This window comes from Grammomys surdaster, unplaced genomic scaffold (genome assembly GCF_004785775.1).
Source record: "Grammomys surdaster isolate TR1022 unplaced genomic scaffold, NIH_TR_1.0 126035, whole genome shotgun sequence".
NCBI classification, from domain to species: domain Eukaryota; kingdom Metazoa; phylum Chordata; class Mammalia; order Rodentia; family Muridae; genus Grammomys; species Grammomys surdaster.
Window position 1 is genome coordinate 1,094,617 of NW_021620848.1, and position 22,093 is coordinate 1,116,709.

The 22,093-nt window shown below is 34.9% G+C and overlaps 1 protein-coding gene across 1 annotated transcript in view; it reads left to right on the forward strand.

Moving 5' to 3' along the window:
• The window catches only part of Lrp1b (LDL receptor related protein 1B), a 1,533,520-nt gene that overhangs the window by 1,084,855 nt on the left and 426,572 nt on the right, over positions 1 to 22,093 (forward strand). The window contains exon 40 of the mRNA XM_028754677.1: positions 1,352 to 1,723. Within this exon, the coding sequence (XP_028610510.1) occupies positions 1,352 to 1,723 (372 nt within the window). The remainder of the gene's footprint in view (positions 1 to 1,351; positions 1,724 to 22,093) is intronic.

The following is a 22,093-nucleotide window of genomic DNA, read 5'->3' on the forward strand; positions in this document are numbered from 1 at the left end:
TTAATTTCAAAACCTCAAGATTTCCTTTTTTTATCATTTGTATTCTTTTCTTTTTTTTAAAATTTATTTTATTGGATGTTTTATTTACATTTCATATGTTGTCCCCTTACCCCATCCCCCACCCACCCAGGAACCCCCAATCCCCTCACCCCTCCTCCTTCTTCTCTGTGGATGTAACCTCTATGTACCCCCCCACTCCCACCTCCCCACCCTCAAAATTCTCACCCCCTCGGGCGTCCAGCCTTCATGAGGTCAAGGTTCTCTTCTTCCACCTATGCCCAGCAGGGCCCTCCACTCTTACATATTCAGCTAAAGCCCTGGATCCCTCCCTAAGTGCTCCCAGGCTGGTGGTTTAGACCCTGGGAGCTGTGGTTGGTTGGTATTGTTGCTCTCCTCATGGTGCCACAAACCCTTTCAGCTCCTTCAGTCTTCACTCTAACTCCTCCATTGAGAACCCCATGATCAGTTCAATGGCTAGTTGTGAGCATCTGCCTCTGATTTTTTAAATAACAACAAGAGCAAAATCGAAGAAAATGATCATAAAACAGTTTATATATCTGTATATTTCTTTTTGTGTTTTGGATTATCTTTTAGAAGAAAAGCTGTTATGGCTCTGGAAACGGTTGTCTTCAATATGCTCTTCTGAATCATTGCTTAGTTGATGGTGGTTCTGTTGATTATTAAATTCTTTTTACTCTGTGTCTTTATACAAAAGACACCTTAAGTAATAATTTTGAAGATGGTAAAAATGAATTCATAGCATAGAATCAGCCTTGTTTTAAAATTGGCGTCATTTATGCCCCATATATGACAGGTGAGTCACAACAAAGCCACCCACCCCAATTTTCTCTATGCCTCACAGACACTGCTGAGAGCAGCACTTGATTTCTCAGTGACTTTGGGTTATATTTTGAGTGACTCAGTTACATGTGCCAATGACATTGCAATATTAAACCTATCATTTTAAAGTAATGTATTCATCTACTTTTTAAGGGAAAATTTTGTTAGTTTGGTTTTGCTGTAAGGATTGAACACAGAACTTGCTACATGCTAAGCAAAGACATCACCCCTAAGCTAAATTGCTAACGTTAGTAAGTTAAATCTGAATGTTATTGTTTGACTGAAAAAATATATATATCTTCAAATTTAAATTCAAGAAAACAAAAACTATGATTTAAAAATTCATTATTGTTTTGTATTTAATTTTTATTGATCAATCTTTAAAAATAAAATGATACTTAATGTTAATTATTACAACTTAATATTAAGTTCTAACATTTATATTAGGGGTGGGATAAATTTGTTCAAACATCAAAAGTTGATTGTACATTTGTGGGTTTATCTTTCTCAGGGACCAATGTCTGTGCCAAAGATAATGGTGGCTGTAAGCAACTATGTCTTTATCGAGGAAATTCCCGAAGAACTTGTGCCTGCGCCCATGGATATTTGGCTGGGGATGGAGTTACTTGTCTAAGGCATGAAGGATATTTGCTATATTCAGGAAGAACAATATTAAAAAGCATACATCTTTCCGATGAAACCAATTTAAACTCCCCAGTACGGCCCTACGAGAACCCACATTATTTCAAGAATATCATAGCCCTGGCCTTTGACTATAATCAAAGAAGAGAAGGTACCAATCGGATCTTTTACAGTGATGCACACTTTGGAAATATACAACTTATTAAAGATAACTGGGAAGACAGACAAGTAATTGTGGAAAGTAAGTACAAACCCTAAATTGTTGTATGCTAGGGTTCCTTCAGTTTAGAAGAATAGTAGTGTTAAATGTATGAAGAAGTTGTCCTTCCAAGAGTTCATGTTCAAGAATGACTAGGATTATAGCGTCTATCCATTCCCAAAGTGTCAAAGCAGCTCGGACCCGCATGTACTGTAAGTAGTAGCTTTAACCATATCTGCAGCATCTTATCATCATGTTTGCTTCAGGTAAGTACTCTAATACTGGTAATTTGTCAGTACAAAATTATTTTAATTGATCTTCTTCAAGTGTGAGTGATATGATAGCTTTAAAGTATTTCTAATAATTTTCAGTTATTCTTATTTTCTGAAAAATTATAAAACATCAGTGTGTGTATGTATCTTGAAGAGGTGATGTTAAGTGTTTTAGGTTCGAAGACTAATTTCAGTGGGAAGAGAGCTTTTCTAGCACTTGTAAGGCTGTAAGTTGTAAAAACAAACTAAAGTCATTGAAAAGAAATAAGTTACTGAAACCATTCAAGCTTCAAGTTTCATTTAGGGTAGATTATCCATACAATTTACAAAAATCACTTTCCTCTATTTAAGAATATGAACATCTTCATACAGATTCTCTATGCTATTAGTTTGCAATTTCTGTTTATTTATTCCTGCTTCTATTTCACTGTTCTGAATCAGTCTCTATATCTTTAAATTTTAAAATTGCACTGTTCTAGATATTTATAAGAAAGTTTTAAAGATATATAGGCTTAAACATAAAATTTTGGCTCAACAATGTCAATGTCTTCACATCCAGAGCTGAAAACTACCATTTCTTGTAGGTATTTTTTGCAAGGCTATGTAACATCCTTAATTATAAAAGTGGATTAGTGATCAATATGTTAATCACATAGTTGACATACTGACATATTACGAACATTTATTTCATCTTGCATGTCTCTATTTTATTCTTTGGTAAGCATATATCCAATTTTGGACTCACTGAGAACTGTTGTATTTATTGAATTTATTGATAATTTATGTGTCTCATGACTATATTAAATATTACATTTGTTATCTATTTGAATAAATGTGCTCATTCACAAATGTAAATATTTGTTTAACATAGAAACCTGGAAGCAAATTTGTAAAGAAACCTGAAACCAAACCACTGAACCAGTCACAGGCTATTTTATTTCTTACAGGTGTCAAAGCTTAAGTGCCTCATCAATTTAAATTTTTACCCATTGTCGATGAATAGGGTTATTTTGCCAATCATAATTTTTTAAGACTTATTAGCTTATGGAAGTCTAATATTCAAAGCTACCTTTTCATATTAACATACATTTACTTGATAAAAATATGATCCAGCATCTACTACGTTTAGGTTTTAAAATCAGTTCAGGTATGTATTTTCTCAACTCATGGTTACAATTTTTATTCTATAAGTTGCTATTGTTATTAGTAATTTACTAACAATTTGTATATTTATAGCCTAGTACGTTTTGGCTTCTCTGTGTTTCTGTGTCTCTCTACTTCTGTCAGTCATTCTCTTTTTCTATAACTATAATGCAACTGTACTGACTATGGAATTAATACATATTTGATACTCATTGATTCTTTGCATATATCTGGATGAGAGTTACATGTATATTACTCTTCAGTTTCTCGTTTCCCACTCTAATAGAATTCATCATTGCAAGTGGTCAGATTGAACCACAGCATATTAATTAACTTATCCATCATGTACAGTTTAGGCACTCTGGAGGTAAAAGATGAATATCTGTTCAGAGAGCTTTAGAAGCCACAGTTTAATGAAGAAAACTGCAAGCAAAAAATCATTGTAAAACAGTAGATCTACAAGATATCTGAGGCCTTTAGAGAATACACTACCGGGCTGGTAAAAGAATCTCATGAAAGTTTTACAAGGTGATGCTGTGAAGAACTGAATTAAGGATATTTCCTAGGTAGATAGGAATTGTCAGTTGAGTGGACCAGGTGGTAGGATAGAGGGGAGACGTGGGATTCTGGACCTGTACTTCTCAGAGTGTGAATCCTTGGGATCCTCAGTACACTATGGAGAGACATAAGAGAACAAAATCATCTCAAAATATATATGTATTGTAATACCAGTCTTTTTCTCAGAGCTGACTTTTGCTCTGATGTTATAAAAGCACCAGTTGTAATTGCACCTAAGCTTTCACTCAGAAAGTGAATTTAGCTGTATAGAGGTTACTGTACTTTTCACTGTAACTTATATGGTGGAAAAAATAACCAGCTAATTTAACTTAACCTTGAGGAAAGGATAACATTAGGATGACTGTTTGTTTGTTTGTTTGTTTGTTTTTGTAATTGCTGTTGTTGTTGTATCAAGTCTCAATGCTTCTCTCCATATCTCTTTAGCATTTCGTGTGAGGAAAGAGACAAAAATATATAGGTGTTTAGGTTGTTTTCTGAAAGGAAACCAGCTATTTGATTGATTATATCAGCTCGCACTTTCTCCAAGATGTACCCTATCCACTCCCAAACAAGGAAAAACATGGAAGTAATGTTGCACACCAGGTGTGTGGCAAATTTTTTTAAGGAATATATATGACACTGTTACTATGATATTGACTGCAATTAATATTTAAAAAACTCATACTTTCAAGTAAAATTAGTTTTTATTATAAAAATCACTTATTAATGGCTATGACTTGACATCTTCCTAACTCTTTTGGGCCTTTTCTGGTGAGATGTCTGATTTCTAAAGTCTGCGAGTTCATAGCACAGCCTAATGGAATTGTCAGTATTGGAAGAAATGTGTCAATAGGGAACCAATGTTTTGCAAATGACAAGGATAAGAGATTCACTCAAAGCAAGTGATCAACCAATGTATTTAAATGTAATGGGTTGAGAAAAGTCCAGCATCATAGTTTCAGTGTCTATGCTACATTTACATTTCTCCTGTACTGGCTAGTTTGAAAAAATCCATTGTTTCCCAAAAACTTTATGTTATTCCTTCCCTGCCCACTGCATAGCTACAACTAAACTGAGATAGCAAAACAGATAAAAGAAGAGGAGAATCCAGCCATTTTGTACAATGCCAGATAGTTAGAAAATCTGTGTAGCTTAAAACAGTGATCTTTTTCACTATCATTAAAAACTAGTTATCTTCCTTAGGATATATCATTTGTATTATCATACATATTGATTCATTATTCTAGACTATAGCAATATTGATAAATATGCAAAGCAAATTTTTATATTTACCTTTTAATGTGGTAGCCAGCTCTAGACAATAACCAAACACCTAGAGCCTTTCTGGAGTTTTTAACCACATCTGATAGTTTGAAGGTCTGTGAGGCGCGCGTGTAATCGTCTCGCCAGCAAGAACGCACCACACACACACACCAGAATCCTTCCGTAAAAACACGTTTATTCCCAAATACAAAATGGTGGAAGAAGACGCCAGGCCCAGGAAAAGCACTGCTTAATATACCCACTTAATATAGGTGGAGCGGTGCATTCACCTCTGATTGGCTGCTTACTCGTAGCGTGCCAAACGCCGTGGGATGGGCTTTAACTTTGGCAGGCCTTTTCCATGGCACATGCGCAATTCACCTATTCACCAGGAAAAATCCCGGATGTCAGGCAAACGCGGCTTTAGTCAGCGCATGCACGGCTTCCTACAAAGGTCATCAGATCAAAAACACTGAAAATATTCTCCATGATGAAGTACTCAAAAAGATTTTAATTTAAGAAATAAAAAAGTAATTTGGTAAAATTAACGTACAGATTACAGATTTTAGGTACAAATGAGTGAGATTTAGACCCGGGATAATATGGAGATTCTGATAATAGAGCAGTTTGTAATGGTAAAGGGCTTTAATTAAAAAGGAATTTTATTGAGATATGGTTTATATACCATATGATGAATACCACAGTATTCATCAATTAAAATTATTCAACTTAACTATTTATTGGGTATCATATAATTTATTTTCAAAGTTGTTATATGAATGTATATTTACATATATGTATATGATGTAACAATACTATTTATTTTACATTTACATAGTATTTATTAGCTTGTTTATTGTGTTTGTAAGTTTAAAAGATACATGCATCATGAGGAGCTAGTGGATGTCAGAGAACAAAACATGAGAGTGGGTGAAATCATCCATCATATGGGACTTTAGGATAGTACTTAGGTCATTAGGATTGGTTGTCACTAAGCCCATTACTGTTTAGCTTTAGCCACGTAATTCATTAGCAGTAATGATAACCACAATGTTGGTTCCAGTGGTGACTATAAATCTGTAGCTTTTTGTCATTCCTAATGGAATTTCTTTATTATAGCAACTCTCATCTTTCTATTTTCTCAAAACTTTTAATTTGCACTCTGCCCTTATCAGTTTGGAATTCCTAGATTCTTCATATAAATCAAATCCTAAAGTATTTGTCATTAGTGTATATCTGTTCTCATGTGACATTGTGTATTCAATACGCATTCAGTGTGTATATGTGTATCACATACACATTTCATATGTTTTTAAATGCTTACTCCTTCATTTGTCCTCAGAGACTTAAACTGAACGCCTTTTGCTCATTTTCATTTATGCTGCAATTGAACATAGACCATTAAGTTGTGCTGCACATAACTGAATATTTGTATTTCATAGAGACCATTTTCTAATCATTGTACTCAGTAGATTAAGGAAAATATAGTGTTTCTGTGGCTTTGCAGCTGATAGAAAAGAATGGAAATGAGATAGAAGAGAAGACTGATAGTATCTATGGGAAAAAGGTGGTCTGTGTCCACACAAAGGGTTGAAGCTTCCAGCAAATGAAAACAAGGAGACAGTAGGGTATCCTGCCGTTAAGCTCTAGTATGACAAGTAATATGTTTGTAGAAACCATGATGAAATGATGAATGGGGTAGGATAGGAGGAACCCTGTGCTACCAGCAAGTGTTGGCACCCCCAGAGAATAGAGGTTCTGTGAGAGAAGAGGTTCTTCAGAGAGGCTAATACAGGACCAAGAGTAAGTTGGAGAGACCTCAATGGAAAGAAGGGAAGAATGGTGAAAATTTCCAACTGTTCACCAGTGTAAACTGGACACTATTGGTCTTTTGTGGAAACAATTTCTGTGGATTATTACTAGACACAAAGGACTGGCATTGGAAGTCTCACTAGGAAAGAACTAAATTGAGGTGGAGTCCCATAATTTTTTTATATTTGTTTATCATTTAGAATGCTAGATCATTTAGTTTTAAATCATTTTTACTTTGCGCATTAGATCAGTTATCCTGTGAGTTATCTATAATTATAGATATGAGTTCATATATTAGGTTCTTATGTGATAATAAATTAAGTCCAGATTGATTCCCATCTAAGCAAACATTTTTTGAAATATTCTCCTTATCAGTTCTACCAACAAGAAATTGCTTCTTTGGTTAAATATGACAATTTAACCTTGAAGACTGTGGAAGAGTTTATGGTCTGACTTCGTCTACAGAGCTGGGTTCATCAGCAATGAATAAAACTCCTGTGTGCTTTTAATCTGCTTAAACTGGAAGTGTTGGGTTACCTCTGTTTATATTTTAGGTGTAAAATGACTAACTTCAGAAAAATAAATTAATCTTTAATGTTTTACATATATTTGGTTTTTATTTGTCTGTATGTGAGTGTCCACATAGCACAGCACAGGTATCAGTGTGCAACTTCAGGACTAAACTTCCTACCTCTGTGATGTGTATTCTAGGGGTCCATGTCAGGTCATCAAGATTGCTAGAATGCCTCTCTGCTAGGTCATCTTGACATTCTAAAGATTTAAAAATATCAGATAATATCCAGGCCTTTAATCACAGCATATGGGAAGATGAAGTAGGCAAATTTCTATGAATTTGAAGACAGCCTAGTCTTCATAGTGAGTTCCATGCTACCCAAAACTGCATAGTGAGATGCTGTCTCAAGCAAGCAAGTATTGTCAATTTGTCTTAGAATTATTTGACAGGATGAATTAATGTTCTAGTAATAGAATGTACCTGAGTGAGATCAGAAGTAATTAGGGAAGAGATAAAAAGAACAGAGTGAGGTATTTAAGATGGCATGGGTTTCTTCTTTTAGAACCACGTGATTTCTGTAATAGATGACTAGTCCTGTTTCTCACCTGTGCCTAGACTGTGGCAGACAAACATTATATTGCTGCTACCAAATATTCAAGAGAAAAAAGCTGAGGTTAAAAGGCTTTCTGTTAGCTCAAAGTCTGTGATTTCTGTCTAGACTCACATGTCTCCATCTTTCTGAACTTAAAGTAAGGCAATTCACTATAAAGTAGGGGTGTATGGCTAAGTTTGCTAACCTTCCAAGAGAAGTCAAGGAAGGTGCCTGTTTCCACTTAGACCCTCCCCTCTGTAGTTCCAGCTATGTGTCTAAGTATTTAAACTATGGGCTCTGCTTTTAAGGGGAACATTTTGTCATCAATACATGAAAGGGAGTATTAATGACTTATCTTTGATTGATTGTCAATATGAGATAATAGCAGTAGAAGTTCAGAAAATCAAGTGAAGTTGAAATTCCTATAGCATGATTGGCATTGGTTTTTGCACTCTGAAATTTGTGCTGACTTAATTCCCAATGATTCTTTTGAGGAGGTAGGGGTTTTTGAGGAGAATTAGTTTATTGGAAGGAAGAGCACCTATTTCATAGGAGTGTACATTTTTGTGTGAGAATGAATTATTATAAAGCAAATAGTCCTTCACTCCATTTTTTTTGTCCTTACTTACTTGGCCTTCCACATTTTCACCTTGTTGCAATGCAATAGATCTGCTCCCACACCCTGGATGTTCCAGCTCTCAGATGTAGGAGAAAAGAATAAACCAGCTTCAGGCATTTTGTTATTGCCAGAAAATGGAAAATAGCATGCAATGTGACAGTACACATGGCATGCTTAATATGACCCTTTTGCCATCTTCCTTTCCATCTTCCTTTGTAACTATGGGATGATAGATGGCAAAAGATCATGTGTAGTTTAAGAACATTATTTCCCATTAATCCATGAATATGTGAAAATGTCAAAACTTCATAAGAACATAGTATTTAAATTTTGCTATATTCACTGAACTGTGAGATTTGACTGGGCTAATATGATAAGAGTCATTCTGAATAGGTCTGTGCTACAAGCCTGCAAGCTACGGCTTACATCTAGAAAAGCAAGGATCTGTGAAGGGGCCTGCTCATTGATCTTTGCTCTGATAGGTAATGAGGAAAAATTAGGTTAATTTACTTTCCATTCAAAAGGCATTTCCCTCTCTACCAGTTCTAAACAGGGACCAGAGTTCAGAAAGAACTTAAACATTTTTTTCAGTTAGTAATATCAGTAAGGAGATTTCCTAGAAGATTTTCTCCAGTTGGCATAAACTGTGTAAATGTGTGGAGAAGTTAAATTCAGTAGCTGATTAAAACTTACTTGAGGATCATGGCATGCTTAACCTAATTTATTACTGAAGTGTATATTCCAAATGCAGAGGTGTTCATTCATTAAAATGTAGCAAACTTAGCATTGATGTCTGTACCGTACAGTTTGTCAGGCTGATGAAGTACTTGAGACAAATGTTCTAGGTAAAAGGTAGGGGACAGCAAACAACATATTCATTTTCACATGATCTCTCATGCAGCACTTTTTCTGAGTAATTTTCACATAATGAAATTATCTGAAATCTAATGTTTACCGATATGTGTCCATAAAATAGTACATCTGAATTTCATTATCTTAAATGTCTACTTGTCTTTAAAATTTCGACAGGGTAGTCCCTAACCTATATTCTGCTTGATTAACTGGTACCTTCTCTGCACATTTCTATTTTCAATTAGTCTTTTGTCACACTCATAGGCACCTAGGCATGAACGATTCCCAATCCAGAGATAATCTTTCTTTCCCAACAGCCCAGAAAAATCAGTAGTTGTTTTAGTCTAATACACTCCTTTTATGATTGTGGCTTTTTGCTGGTCATTGTTTCCTTATCCCAGCCCACTGCAGATACATAGAATCCTATGTTATCTACTGTTGTAAATACCCCTGGAGAATTGCTGTGAGTTGCTAAAATGGGAAGTACTCAGGGAATATTCATTAAAGGAAAGTTGTATACTTTAAGACAGACAGAGGGTAGACTCCTGTTGGAAGTTACAAAGTTGTGGGTAGAATTTTCTTTGCAGAGATACCCACCATTAGTAAGAAAAGATGTGGTGTTGGATTAAACAGAATTATAATGGCTTGCTGGGTAAAAGAAAAGAAGGCTTTTCCAGCCAGGAAAATGAAGGCCTACCTGCTAGCTGCCTGTGATCCCTGTTTTGGTGATAGATAATTATCTCTGGCAAAGGTGAAACAGATAATTTTTTATCCTTAATGCTATTTCCAGGTTACTGTATTTTCTGAGACAAACAACATTAAGACAACAGTATTTGTATTACATACAAGTGGTCTGGCAACAAGTGATTTCTTAGTTTTTCTTAGCTTTATATCAATTGATTTTTTCCCACGGCTCTGAACGGCAGCAGATCCACTAGTAGGATAATACTGTTTCTGCTCCTCCCAGAACTAACTTTTAGATTTGCAGTGGTAATCTTCAACGATCCTCATAAACCTTTGTCTTATGAATATATACCCCTATCTTTTCATTAAATGTCTAAGCTTTTGCTTTTTAAAGTACATTAGTTATAATGGATGTTGGACTTACCTTATTGACTTATTTAATTTCTGTCTTTTGTTTTAATTAAAAGAGTATACCTTTTATTTTGATCATGTTTTTCTCCTCCTCCAAGTCCTCCCAGATCCACCCTACCTGCCTTCTGACTCAACTTTGTTTCTCCATTTTTCTTTCTCTCTTTCAAAACCCAAATCAACAAAGCACAAAAATAAAAATCAAAACAAATTAATTGAAAACAAGGCAAAAGAAAACAAGATGAGTGACCTCTCCCTAAATCCAAGGCATTTGTTTATGTTTTATTCATACTATTCCTGGGCATGGATCCTGCTGGAAGAGTGGTTTCTACATCCAGTGACCATCCATTGGAAAAATCTGACTTTCCATTAGCCTGCATGTATCAACTGCAAATCACTTAGGAGTGAGATCTGTCAACCTCCACCTTTCAGTGCTGGGACACCATCTGACTTGAACCTGTGTGGGTCTTGTGCATGTTGCCATACTGTCTGTGAGTTCATGTGTATATCAGTTCTTGGAGTTATTCATCTCTTCTGGCTCTTACAGTCTTTGCATGTTTTCTTCTGCATAGATGGATGAGGCTTGCACGGAAAGGTTTGATGAAGGCCTCCTACTTAGGACTGATTGACTCTCTCACACTACAGTTGTGGGTCTCTTTTATTTCTCATCTATTCTAACATAAAATTTCTCTGATTCTTAAAATGTTGACATAAAACATCTTGTTTTCCCAGGCACATGCTTTCTTAAACAATGGCATAAAATTATGTTCTGTGCTATTCTTCACCTTAATCAAAGTTACATTGAAAGTGCTTGCAGTGTAATTCCATGCAGAACAACTTCTTTAATAGTAAAGTTACAAGTTAATGTATTGTCTGGATTCATTCTAAATTAATATTGTCTAAATCCTTAGCAGAAAGAGTCATAGTTAGTTGTCATGTAATATACAACATTTACCCAAGAATATTATTACATTTCCATAGTCTTTAAAGTTTAATTACCATATTGTTCTTGTCACATTTAATTCAGCTTTCAAATATTTAGAATCTACAAAGCACAGCCTAGGAAGTCTCATTTAAAATAAAATATTAAAGATATATAATCTTAAGGAACTAATACTCTACTTTCATATATCTTCCACAGAATGGTTGTAATTAGGCGTAAAATCATAAAAAATATTCTTCATAGAAAACACTAAAGTATGATTTTTAGGGGTATGAAATATTATTTACTTACATAATTTGTTATGTTTTGATTTTTGGTGTGAAGAAATTATCATATAATTTTTATTTACTTATTGTTTCTTTACTTTTATTTCATTTATTCCCAAATAAATCTGAACATTTAAAAGTGTATTTATTTATATTTTATGCAGTGGTGCTTGCCTGAAGGTACGTCTGTGAAATATATGTATGCATGGTGGCAGTGGAGGGCAGAAAAGGGCATCTGATTTTCTGAAAAACTGAAGTTACAGAAGGTTGTGATCTGCCATGTGGTCTGGGAATTAAACTTAGGTCCTCTAATAGAACAGCCAGTGCTTCTAATCACTGAATCATCTCTTTAACCCCTTGAGAATTTAAAATATACTAATATAACATAAGAATTTGCAGTTGATGTCATCCCCTTACTCCCCCAAAAAAAGAATTTGCAACTGAGTACTTAATAGATCATTTCATTTTGCATATCATAAATAAAATTATTTGTAATGTAATAACACTAGGAAAACTTTCTAATTTTGAAATCATAAGCCAAAAGTCATATGATACTCATCACTAGTAAAGATCTGGGGCAAAATTGCAGGATGTATTCATTCAGCAGTGTTGTTCCCTGTGACTTGGTTCCATACAATTCAACTTTATACATAAAGTGTCACAAAATCAATGTCAGAACACTGGAGAAACTGCACTTTAAGTTTGTGTTCAAACTATGTTTATAATAGACACTAATATGCTAAATCTGTTCTTGGACATTATTGCTGCAAAACTCATTCTTTAACAACTCAACATTCCTGGTTTGCTCTATTCCCTCCTCCTCAATGTCCTGATGTTAGCTCTGTCAGTCCTTGAGACTGTGATATATTTGATAATTCAGCATCCTATTGCAGAAACGTGTGAGCTTTGGCATTAGCAAAGTCCAGATTCAAATCACCACATCTGTTGTGATAAAATGGACTTAAATCTCTACTGAGAGTTTGATTGAAAAGTAGCATCAGTTAACAGTGTGTAAAGGATTAATTAACACAATGGCAGTGGATTATTGTCAGCTTGTCTGGCACATGAACCAGGGGAGAATGAGCTGTTACACTCTAAAGGAAAGGGAACATGGATTGAGCTGGGCTACTGAAGTCTCTGTCTGCTAATCTAACAAAGGAACAAGAACAAACGTTGTCTTCATTTTACACTGCTTTGAAAATAGTAATAGTACTTATTTTATTTAACTTTACCATGCAATTAACTTATAAAACATCATCATATAAAATGACCATTATATTCATTTTAATTTCAGGATGGTAAAACGAAATTGAATTGTTGAAATTCCTCCTTGGGTTTTGTTGCAGATAGATGAATAAAACTAAACGTGCTTTAAGGTTGCTTGTATTGAATGAACTGCGTTCTACTCACTCCATAATTGATGCATGAAGCAGGTCCTTCCTCATTGTCATGATCTCAGTGTGTGACTTCATGTGGAGACTGGACATAAAACAGAGGTGATTAAGATAAAGTGAATTCATATTAGCAATGCTCAGCCAATGTGACTGGGCTCAATATAAGAAGTGACTGAGAAATAGACTACATAGAAGGCAGGAACTTAGGACACAGTAAAGCAGCATTCTACAAACCAAGGAGAAAAGCCTGGCAAAAGCCAAACATGCCCACAAACTTGATGTTAGATACAAAATTGTATGAAAACTACACTACATTGTGTTATGGGAGCCTTCCAGTACATGATATTGTGGGCTGCAGGCCAAGGAAATCTGAACATTATATTTTTCCTACAAAGTCATGCAGGTAGAGTTTGTATTAGGTATATGTTAAATATCTCTTTTAGCTTCTTGAAGTAGATAGGGGAGTAAATGTCCTCGCTGGGTTTAATGATAATGGGTTCTCATTTGAAATTACTAGGTTGTATACTAAGTTTGAAATTTTCACAGGGAAGAAATAAAACTATTAGCAATCCTTCTCTCAAATGTCTACAGATATTCCACATGGTGTGTTGTTAGTTCTTTAATATAAGATGATGAGGAAAAGCACACAAACAAACACCTCTTCGTCTGATGTGTATTTGCTCATGATTATCTGAAAATCTCACCCCCAGCTGTGACACCCACAGAACACAGTCTATTTCACACAAGTTATAGTCAGAATTGATCAATGAATAGAAGTACACCCCATTTCTTCTCTTACACTTGCAAAATTACTTTGGCTCACTAAAGAATGATGCTTCAGAGTCCAGATTCAAAATGATTCCCTGTGTAAAAATTATGAATTCACCTGCCAAATGCCACCACACAACCCAAATAAGCACGGGCTTTAGCAATGATATAGGTGAGTCAGCCATTGGATTTTAGTCCTAGGAATATCTAAGAACTTCATCACCTTTTAAAAATACTTGATTTGTAACCAATATTTTAGGGCCAGGAAAAATATGAAATTTAAAAATTTAAAGTGTTATAGTTTCCTAATGTCTAGCCACTTTCCCTAAATTGAAAAACATCAATTCTACATGAAAAAATTTGCTAACAATTCTATAAGTCTTAATCCCTAAAACACATGAGATACAACCTTTTGTATAGTTGTTTTGAAAAGCATATAGAAAGTGGGAATGAAATCCTTTAAAGTACCTTCCATTGATGTGTCAGATTCTGTCTTTTTAGATATTCTTTATTCTGATTATTTCTAGAACTATGACAAAACTGTTTCCCAAGAAGTCTCTCCTTACTTGCTATGATCTCATCCTATACATATGTACAAGTGTGTGTGTGTGTGTGTGTGTGTGTTTGGGTGAGAGGCAGGGGGAGAAAGACATACAGAAAAAGAGATTTACAGATCTCTAGAGTTTTGACATAAAGATGCTACTGTGAAAGACAATGTTTGTGGTTTATAAATAATTACTATTATTTGACCTCATTTGATAGTTCCTCAGATCATTATATGAGACTGATAGTCAGTATCAATATTTGGCAAAAAAACAAAATAACCACAGACATATATGTTGCTAATTAATGAAGAAACAAGCATTTGAGTGCAGCTGTATTCTATTCTATCATCGTATGTGTTTGAACATGTGCACACACCACACACACGTACTCACACACAAACATAAGGAGAAGCATATGTACATGTGTGCAAATATGTATGAAGACCAGGAGATGATGTGGAGGATTTTTAAAAGTTCTATAATTATTTTTGCAAGAAGTGTTCCATGTGAAGAATTAGAGTTTGATGGAGAACAAATTCTTTATAGATATAAAGTTGCTGACATATTGGAAACACTATGGCATGCATCTAGTTATATTCAGTATCTGCTATATTATAGAATATGTGCAAGCTATTCTGATTTCAAAATAATTTCACTGATGGTTTAAGTAAGGCTAGTACCATGTAAATGCTTTTGAGTATGTGCACCACTCTTACTTCTGAGCTAAAAACTCAGGCTATGAGATGACAGGAAACAATGCTTACCTTTCATGTGCATTGTAAATTCATTCATATTATATTAAATCCTTGTCCTGGCCATAATACAGCACATTATCTCTTTATTGTTTGTATAATGCAATGTTGAAGGTAATACAAACTCCACAATAGTATAAAATAGATCATAATATAATTAATGCTGTATAGGAGCTACAAAGCATTACTTTGAGAGGATGCTGAAATCCTTTCAGTTCTCACAGCCAGAGAAAATTGCAAGATTTCAGTTGAATTGTATGAGCTAAACAGTCTGTGTAAGAAAAGAGGTTATAGAGTACAGAGAAGAGGAACAGATGGTTTCTGAAAGGTATTTAAACAAAGCTAATAGATTTTCAAAAACAGAAAATAGTTTAGAAATGCAGTACTCTCTGCGTTAGAGAAATTATATGAAAAAGCATCACAAGTTAAAGTATAGCTAACAATACTATACAAGAAACATGGAGAAAAGCAACATAATTAACAATCATTCTGTCTTGAAGCCTTAACTAAACAAAATTTACACATGTATGAATTGCTTTTCTTTCAGGGCATTAAAAAGTAAATGGTTTGAGTGTTGTCTGCAGTTGCAGAAATGGTCTTTGGAAAGGATGCCATCAAGGCCAAAAGAATCATAGCTAAGAGGAGGAAGCTTAGTTAGTTTTCCTTCAGGTGAAGTCTGATATTTTCTCTTTGCTTTTCAATTAATGTTTATTGTTTACCTGTTCTGTCACCATTCATGGAGAAATAGGAACTCTCCAGCACTAGCCTTTCAGTCATTTCATGGGAAACAGATGCTTTTTAAATTACAAAAACCCAGAGCACTGTATTTCCTGGAAATTTGTATCTATGAAATTCTTCATTTTCAACTTACCAGCTGCTTTAAAACCCCAGTTTCTTTAGAAAATATGAAAATGAACACAATCTGTCTCACAATTTTTATCTTTTGAGATTATAATTACATCATTTCTCCCTTCCATTTCCTCCTTCCAAACCCTCCCAAAGACTCCTCCTTCTCTTTCAAATTTGTGACCTCTGTTTTTATTGTTTTTACTGCTAATATGTAAATGCACAAACACACACACAAATCCTAAATACATAAGTACAATCTGCTCATTTTGTGCATGTTACTTTAGGTCTTCAAGAACTATGAAGAGATATCGTTTGTCTCAGTTGGAGGGAAGAGTTGGAGATTTATAGGATAGTGGAGTATGCACTGACTACACAAGAAGCTTTGAGCTGGCACAGAAAATGTCTCTGATGGCAGATATTGAAAATTCAATTTTTTTTGTATTTTTTTAACATTGGCATTTTCAAAATCCTCATCTATATTAAGATGCCTATCTATGACTAAGTGAACTGCCTGGAAATGTATAGGCCTGCCAGTAGCACTCTAAGATTGGAGCCCATATAGTGAAATAAAGCACATGGAATTGTTTTAAAGCAGTCTTTATAATTATGGGTGGTAGCTTCTTTCTTTTCCTCTTTCTTCTCCTTCTCTTCCCCGTAATCCTTCTTCTCTCCCTCCTTCCTTCCTTTCCTCTCAGAACCCTCTCATTCTTTTTAAGATACTGTCTCATTTTTGTTTTCCAAATGGCCTTAAATTATCTATCCTTCTATCCAGGCCTTCTAACGGGTTGAGTTATAGGCTCATTATATTATATCTATAAATATAGTTTTTGATTATCTTAGGACTCTGAAGTAAATTGCATAATGAATAAATATAAAATTAGTATGAAATATCTTTCTTATCATCTTTTATGTAGTTTAAAAATGTTAAGAGGTTAGTTGTATGCCACATTACTTTCTTACTTCTTTTGTAATCCTCTTAACTTTTGGGTTATAACTGAATTATATAGGGTAGAAAAGAGCTAGTATTTATCAGGAATTAACACATCAAGCTTTTCTATAAAAACCAACTCTAATTATTTAGACTTCTTCCATCTTGTATGAAAATATTCCTCTGTGTATGTGTGTGTGTGTGTCCAACATGTATGACCTTTTTCTTAGGGCTAGCCTTATAAGGCTTTGAAACTGGAATATATTAATAAGTTGCTATGAGACACTACATTGTTCTAGTGTTCTAAGGAAAGAAACTGAGCACAAGGGCTCACTAACCTTCTCTGGGAAAGGAAAAAAACTTTAACATGTTTATGAATACATTTTATCATTTGTGAGAAATTTGACTTGACGAAGCAGAAATGTCAGAGTTGTAATTATTATGGCTGTTTGCTGATCTCTTTAAGTCTTCATTGGAGAACACAATGGGGTTTTGGTAGAAATTTAAATGTATTTTGCAATGTGAATTCTAAAGCTGGTTTTCTTTGAGACAGGGTTCCTTCTGAAATGATTAAAAATGAATGAGTCGTCAGTCATCACATTTTCCTGCTATTGTAAATGTCAAAGGAAAGGAAGATTTGACAACATAGTTCATTTTTCTATGCATAAAAATAATGCTCAACGGAAGCTCCTACATTTCAGTGTGCTGAGCTATGTCATCGCCTGACCTCCCCTCAGGAGAATGTTTGTAAATCAACTTCCCTGTTCCTTTCAGACTGCACAATCATAGTTGAAATGATTAATCCTGTGCTGATTACAGGACTCTAAAATCTTCGTAGCAAAGAAGCAAAATAGTGATTCTAATCTGTCAGCTGTGATTTGGAAATTTAATTCTAAAAGCAATTATCTTTGAAATTTGCATGTACTATATGGAAATTATTATAAAAGGAGCAGCTACATACTGTTATATTTCATTTGCTCAACAGAATTGATTTTATCAAGACACAGACATTCTAAGTATCAGGATTATTTTTTATAATATTTTTCTGTTAGCTAGATCTAATGTGATCATCTAGAGACTATATCACAAAGTACTAAAACTTTAAACATAATAGTTTTTGATATATTTCTTGTACTTTGAGCCTACACAGCAAGATTCATGCATCTTTTTCCCCAACTTGCCTTCTATGATGTGATACAACCAGTAACAGCTCCAGCATGTTAAGGTTAAGATGTGTGAGGTGAAATTTGCATACATGTTGATATTTTTCAATAGATATTCAGTATTTTTCTTTACTTAGTCCCTTTGTGGTTTATTTCTGTCTTATGTTATTGAGAGTGTAGATACAAAGAAAAACTTTGAAGGGAAATTTTTGGATAAATGATCTCAATTTCCTAGACAGTGCTCTAGTTGAAGAGATTTGGGGAGTCCTTGATTTTATCATTCTAGATGGATAGCATCCAGCAAATCTTACCAAAATTGTAAAGCTGAGGACATCCCAGACACTAGGTGGTTTTTCAATAGAATTTTGCACATTGTGCACATTCCTTTATATCACAAACTTTTCAACGCTTATGTCAGGTGCACTGGGATCTTGACCGTTCCGCAGCTGTCACTTTCCCAGAAGGTCTGTCTATATCACTGTGTAATACGTACAACTAATTTTTTTCTAACATCTTAATACAACTTCTTGTGGAATTTCATTCAATTTCAGGAAATAAATATAAAAAAAAGATGATGAACACTTACATGAAAATGTTTGGCTATTCATTTGTACAGGATAACATTTTAATATAGTGAATTAGCACTACTGTAGATACCCATGTTCAGCTAGTTGCCTGAAATTGTAATTGCTTTCACTTCTTAATGACTGCTCTTCACCCACTTGTAGGTCACATACAGCCAAAGTAAAAGGCCCAAATTTGTTCAAAGTTACTAGCCTCTAACGCTTCTATTATCAATTCTTTTGCAGTCTAAGGCATTTTCAGCCACATTTCTAAAATGATTACTATTGGCAATTTTCTTGCTATATGTATAAACTGTTTCTAAATTCTTCTCAGCAGGAATAGAGCTACCTCTGAAAATCAGCATTTTAGACTTGAGGGAAAGTCCACAAATTTCACTTTCAAACTGATACTCACTGGCAAAGCAGAAATAGTTTGCTGAGGGGAATATTGTAAACTTTTCAGAAGCATTTTTTCTTGTATAAAACTTTATATACATTCTAAAGAACATTGACACTTTATTTCTAAAAATCTATCTTTATTAACAGCAACAGTAAATTATATAAATTCTGATTATTTGGCCACACCTCAAGGTGACTGGGCTTTCTACATTGTTAGTAATATGTTCTCATTTTACTCTATAGAGTTAGTGTATTTTAACTAATTCAAATTCTTTCATCTTTGGTTTCAATTCCTTAGAATATTTTTTCTTTATAACTACCCATAATGGATTTTAAGTATTTTTCTTTAATTTATATATGTTATGGAATGTCTTAAACTTATATAATTATATATATATATAAAATCCATGGACTATTTTGTCCTTTATTTTACCACATTTATTTCTTTTAGTTGAAAATAGATACAATATATTCTGATAAGATTCTCCTATCTCATTTCTGCCAGATCCTACCTACCTTCACACACATCCAACTCATGCCTTCTTTCTTTCTTAAGAAAAAAATTTGGCATACATGTACATGAACATATACAAAGGACAAAATATTATATATCAATATATCCAAATATACCATATGTATTATATAACAAAATAACAACAATACTCCCATACAGAGTGAGTTAGTCAGTAAGTCAGTCAGACAGACAGATGAATGAACACACACACACACACACACACACACACACACACATCCCTGAACCCATAAAATTGGAAACCATAGCATACAGGCAAACATCAGTAAAATTTTTAAAGCCCAAATAAAGCAATGGGAGTCAAAAAACTATAAAATCATGATTGAGTTTGTTTGTGTTGACCATATACTGCTGAGCATGGGACCCATTCTTGATCGTCGTTTATGTACCCAGTGAATTGCCATTGTAGAAAATGAGTTCTTCCTTTGAAAGCAGTTGACGATTGTAGATAGCAATTGTAGTTATGGATGTGGCTCATATCCAGTTCATACTCTCTGCTGGGACTCCAGTGCTTGAACCTGTGCAGGCCCTGTGTATAATGCTATAGCCCCTTTGAGTTCATATCTGTTTCAGTTCTGATATATCTAGAGGACACTGTTTCCTTATTTTTTTAAAATTAATTAATTAATTAATTCACCTCTGAGAAGGCAGCCCCTCCCACACCCTGCACCCAAATCTCCCCTTTCTGATACATCGAGTCTCTGCAGGATTGGGTGTATCCTCTCCCACTGAGGCCAGATGTGCCAACTCTCTGATTTATATGTGTCCAGGGCTGGATGCCAACTCCTGTGTGCTCTTCACTTGGTGGCTCAGTCTCTGGGAGCTCCCAAGTGTTAGTTGACACCATTGGTCTTTCTGTGGGGTTACCATTTCCTTGAGGGCCTTCAGTTCTTCTTCTGACTCTTCTACACGAGTCCTTGACCTCAGTCCAATGTTTGCCTGTAGGATCTGCTTATGTCTCGGTCAGATGCTGGGTAGAGCCTCTCAGAGGGCTGCTATGCAAGGCTTCTGTCGGCAAGCATCATTAACTGTGTGAGAGATTGGTGACTGTCCATGGATTGGGTCACAAAATGGACCGATCATTGGTTGGCCATTCCTTCAGTCTCTGTTCCATCTTTATCCCTGCATCTCCTTTAGACAAGATCAATTTGGGGTCAAAAGTTTTGTAGGTGGGTTGGTGTGCCCATCCCTCCATTGGTGGTCCTATCTGGCTACTGGAGGTAGTCTCTAGTTTCCATATCCCAACTTTTGGGCATTTCTGCTATGGTCACCTGCATTGACTCCTAGGAGGCTTCCTCATTCTGTGTCTCTAGGAGTTCCTAGAGAATCAGCTTCATACCCTGGCAGGTGCCTATTTTCATTTAGTTTCCTGTTTCTCTGGGACTCTCACCTGTCTCTCACTATGCCCAATCCTGCTGCCCTATTTCGCTAGCCTTCTCCAATCCCATGTAGGTCCTACCCTCCCTCTGCTTCCTATCATTATTTTATCCCCCCTTATAAGTAGGATTCAAGCATCCTCTCATGGTTTTTCTTCTTTGTTTAACTTCTTTTGGTCTGTTGGGTGTTTCATAGATATTTTATACTTTTTGGCTAATATCCACTTCTCAATGGGTACATATGATACATATCCTTTGGGGACTGGCTTACCTCACTCAGGATGTTATTTTCTAGTTTCATTCATCAGCCTTCAAGATTCATGATGTCCTTGTTTTAATAGCTGAGTAGTATTCCATAGTGTAAACGTATCACATTTCCTGTGTCCATTCTTCAGTTGAGGGATACCTGGGTTGCTTTGAATTCTATACTAGACATACATGAGCATACTGAACAGACTGAACATACATGAACATACATGAACATACTGGGACAAGTGTTCTTGTGGTATGGTAGAGCATCTTTTTGGGTATATACCCAATAGTGATTTAGCTGGGTCTTCAGGTAGAACTATTTCCAATATTCTGAGGAATCTTCAGGTTGATGTCCAGAGTGGTTATACCAGTTTGCAATTCCAACAGCAATGGAGAAGTGTTCCCCTTGCTCCACATCCTCGTCAACATGTGCTGCTCCTTGAGTTTTTGATCTAAGTCATTCTGATTTGTGTAAGATAGTTTTTTTGATTTGCATTTCCCTGATGAATATGGATGTTGAACATTTTTTAATTGCTTCAGTGCAATTTGAGATTCCTCTGTTGAGAAGTCTCTGTCTAATTCTGTACTTCATTTCTTTCTTTGGGTTATTTGTTAATTTAGAGCCTAACTTCTTGAGTTCTTTTATATATTTTGGATATTAGTCCTCTGTTGAATGAAGGGTTAGTGAAGATATTTTCTTATAGAATGAGTTGGGCAGAGTTCTTTCTGTTTCTATTTTGTGGAATAATTTTAGGAATATTGACATTATTTCTTCTTTGTAATTTGGTAGAAATCTACACTAAAACCACCTAGCCCAGGACTTTTTTTGGTGGGAAGATTTTTAATGACTGCTTGTATTTCTTTAGGGATTATAGGACTATACAGATGATTTTTCTGAACTTGATCTAGCTTTGGTAATTGGTATCTGTTAAGAAAATCATCCATTTCATTTAGATAACCCAATT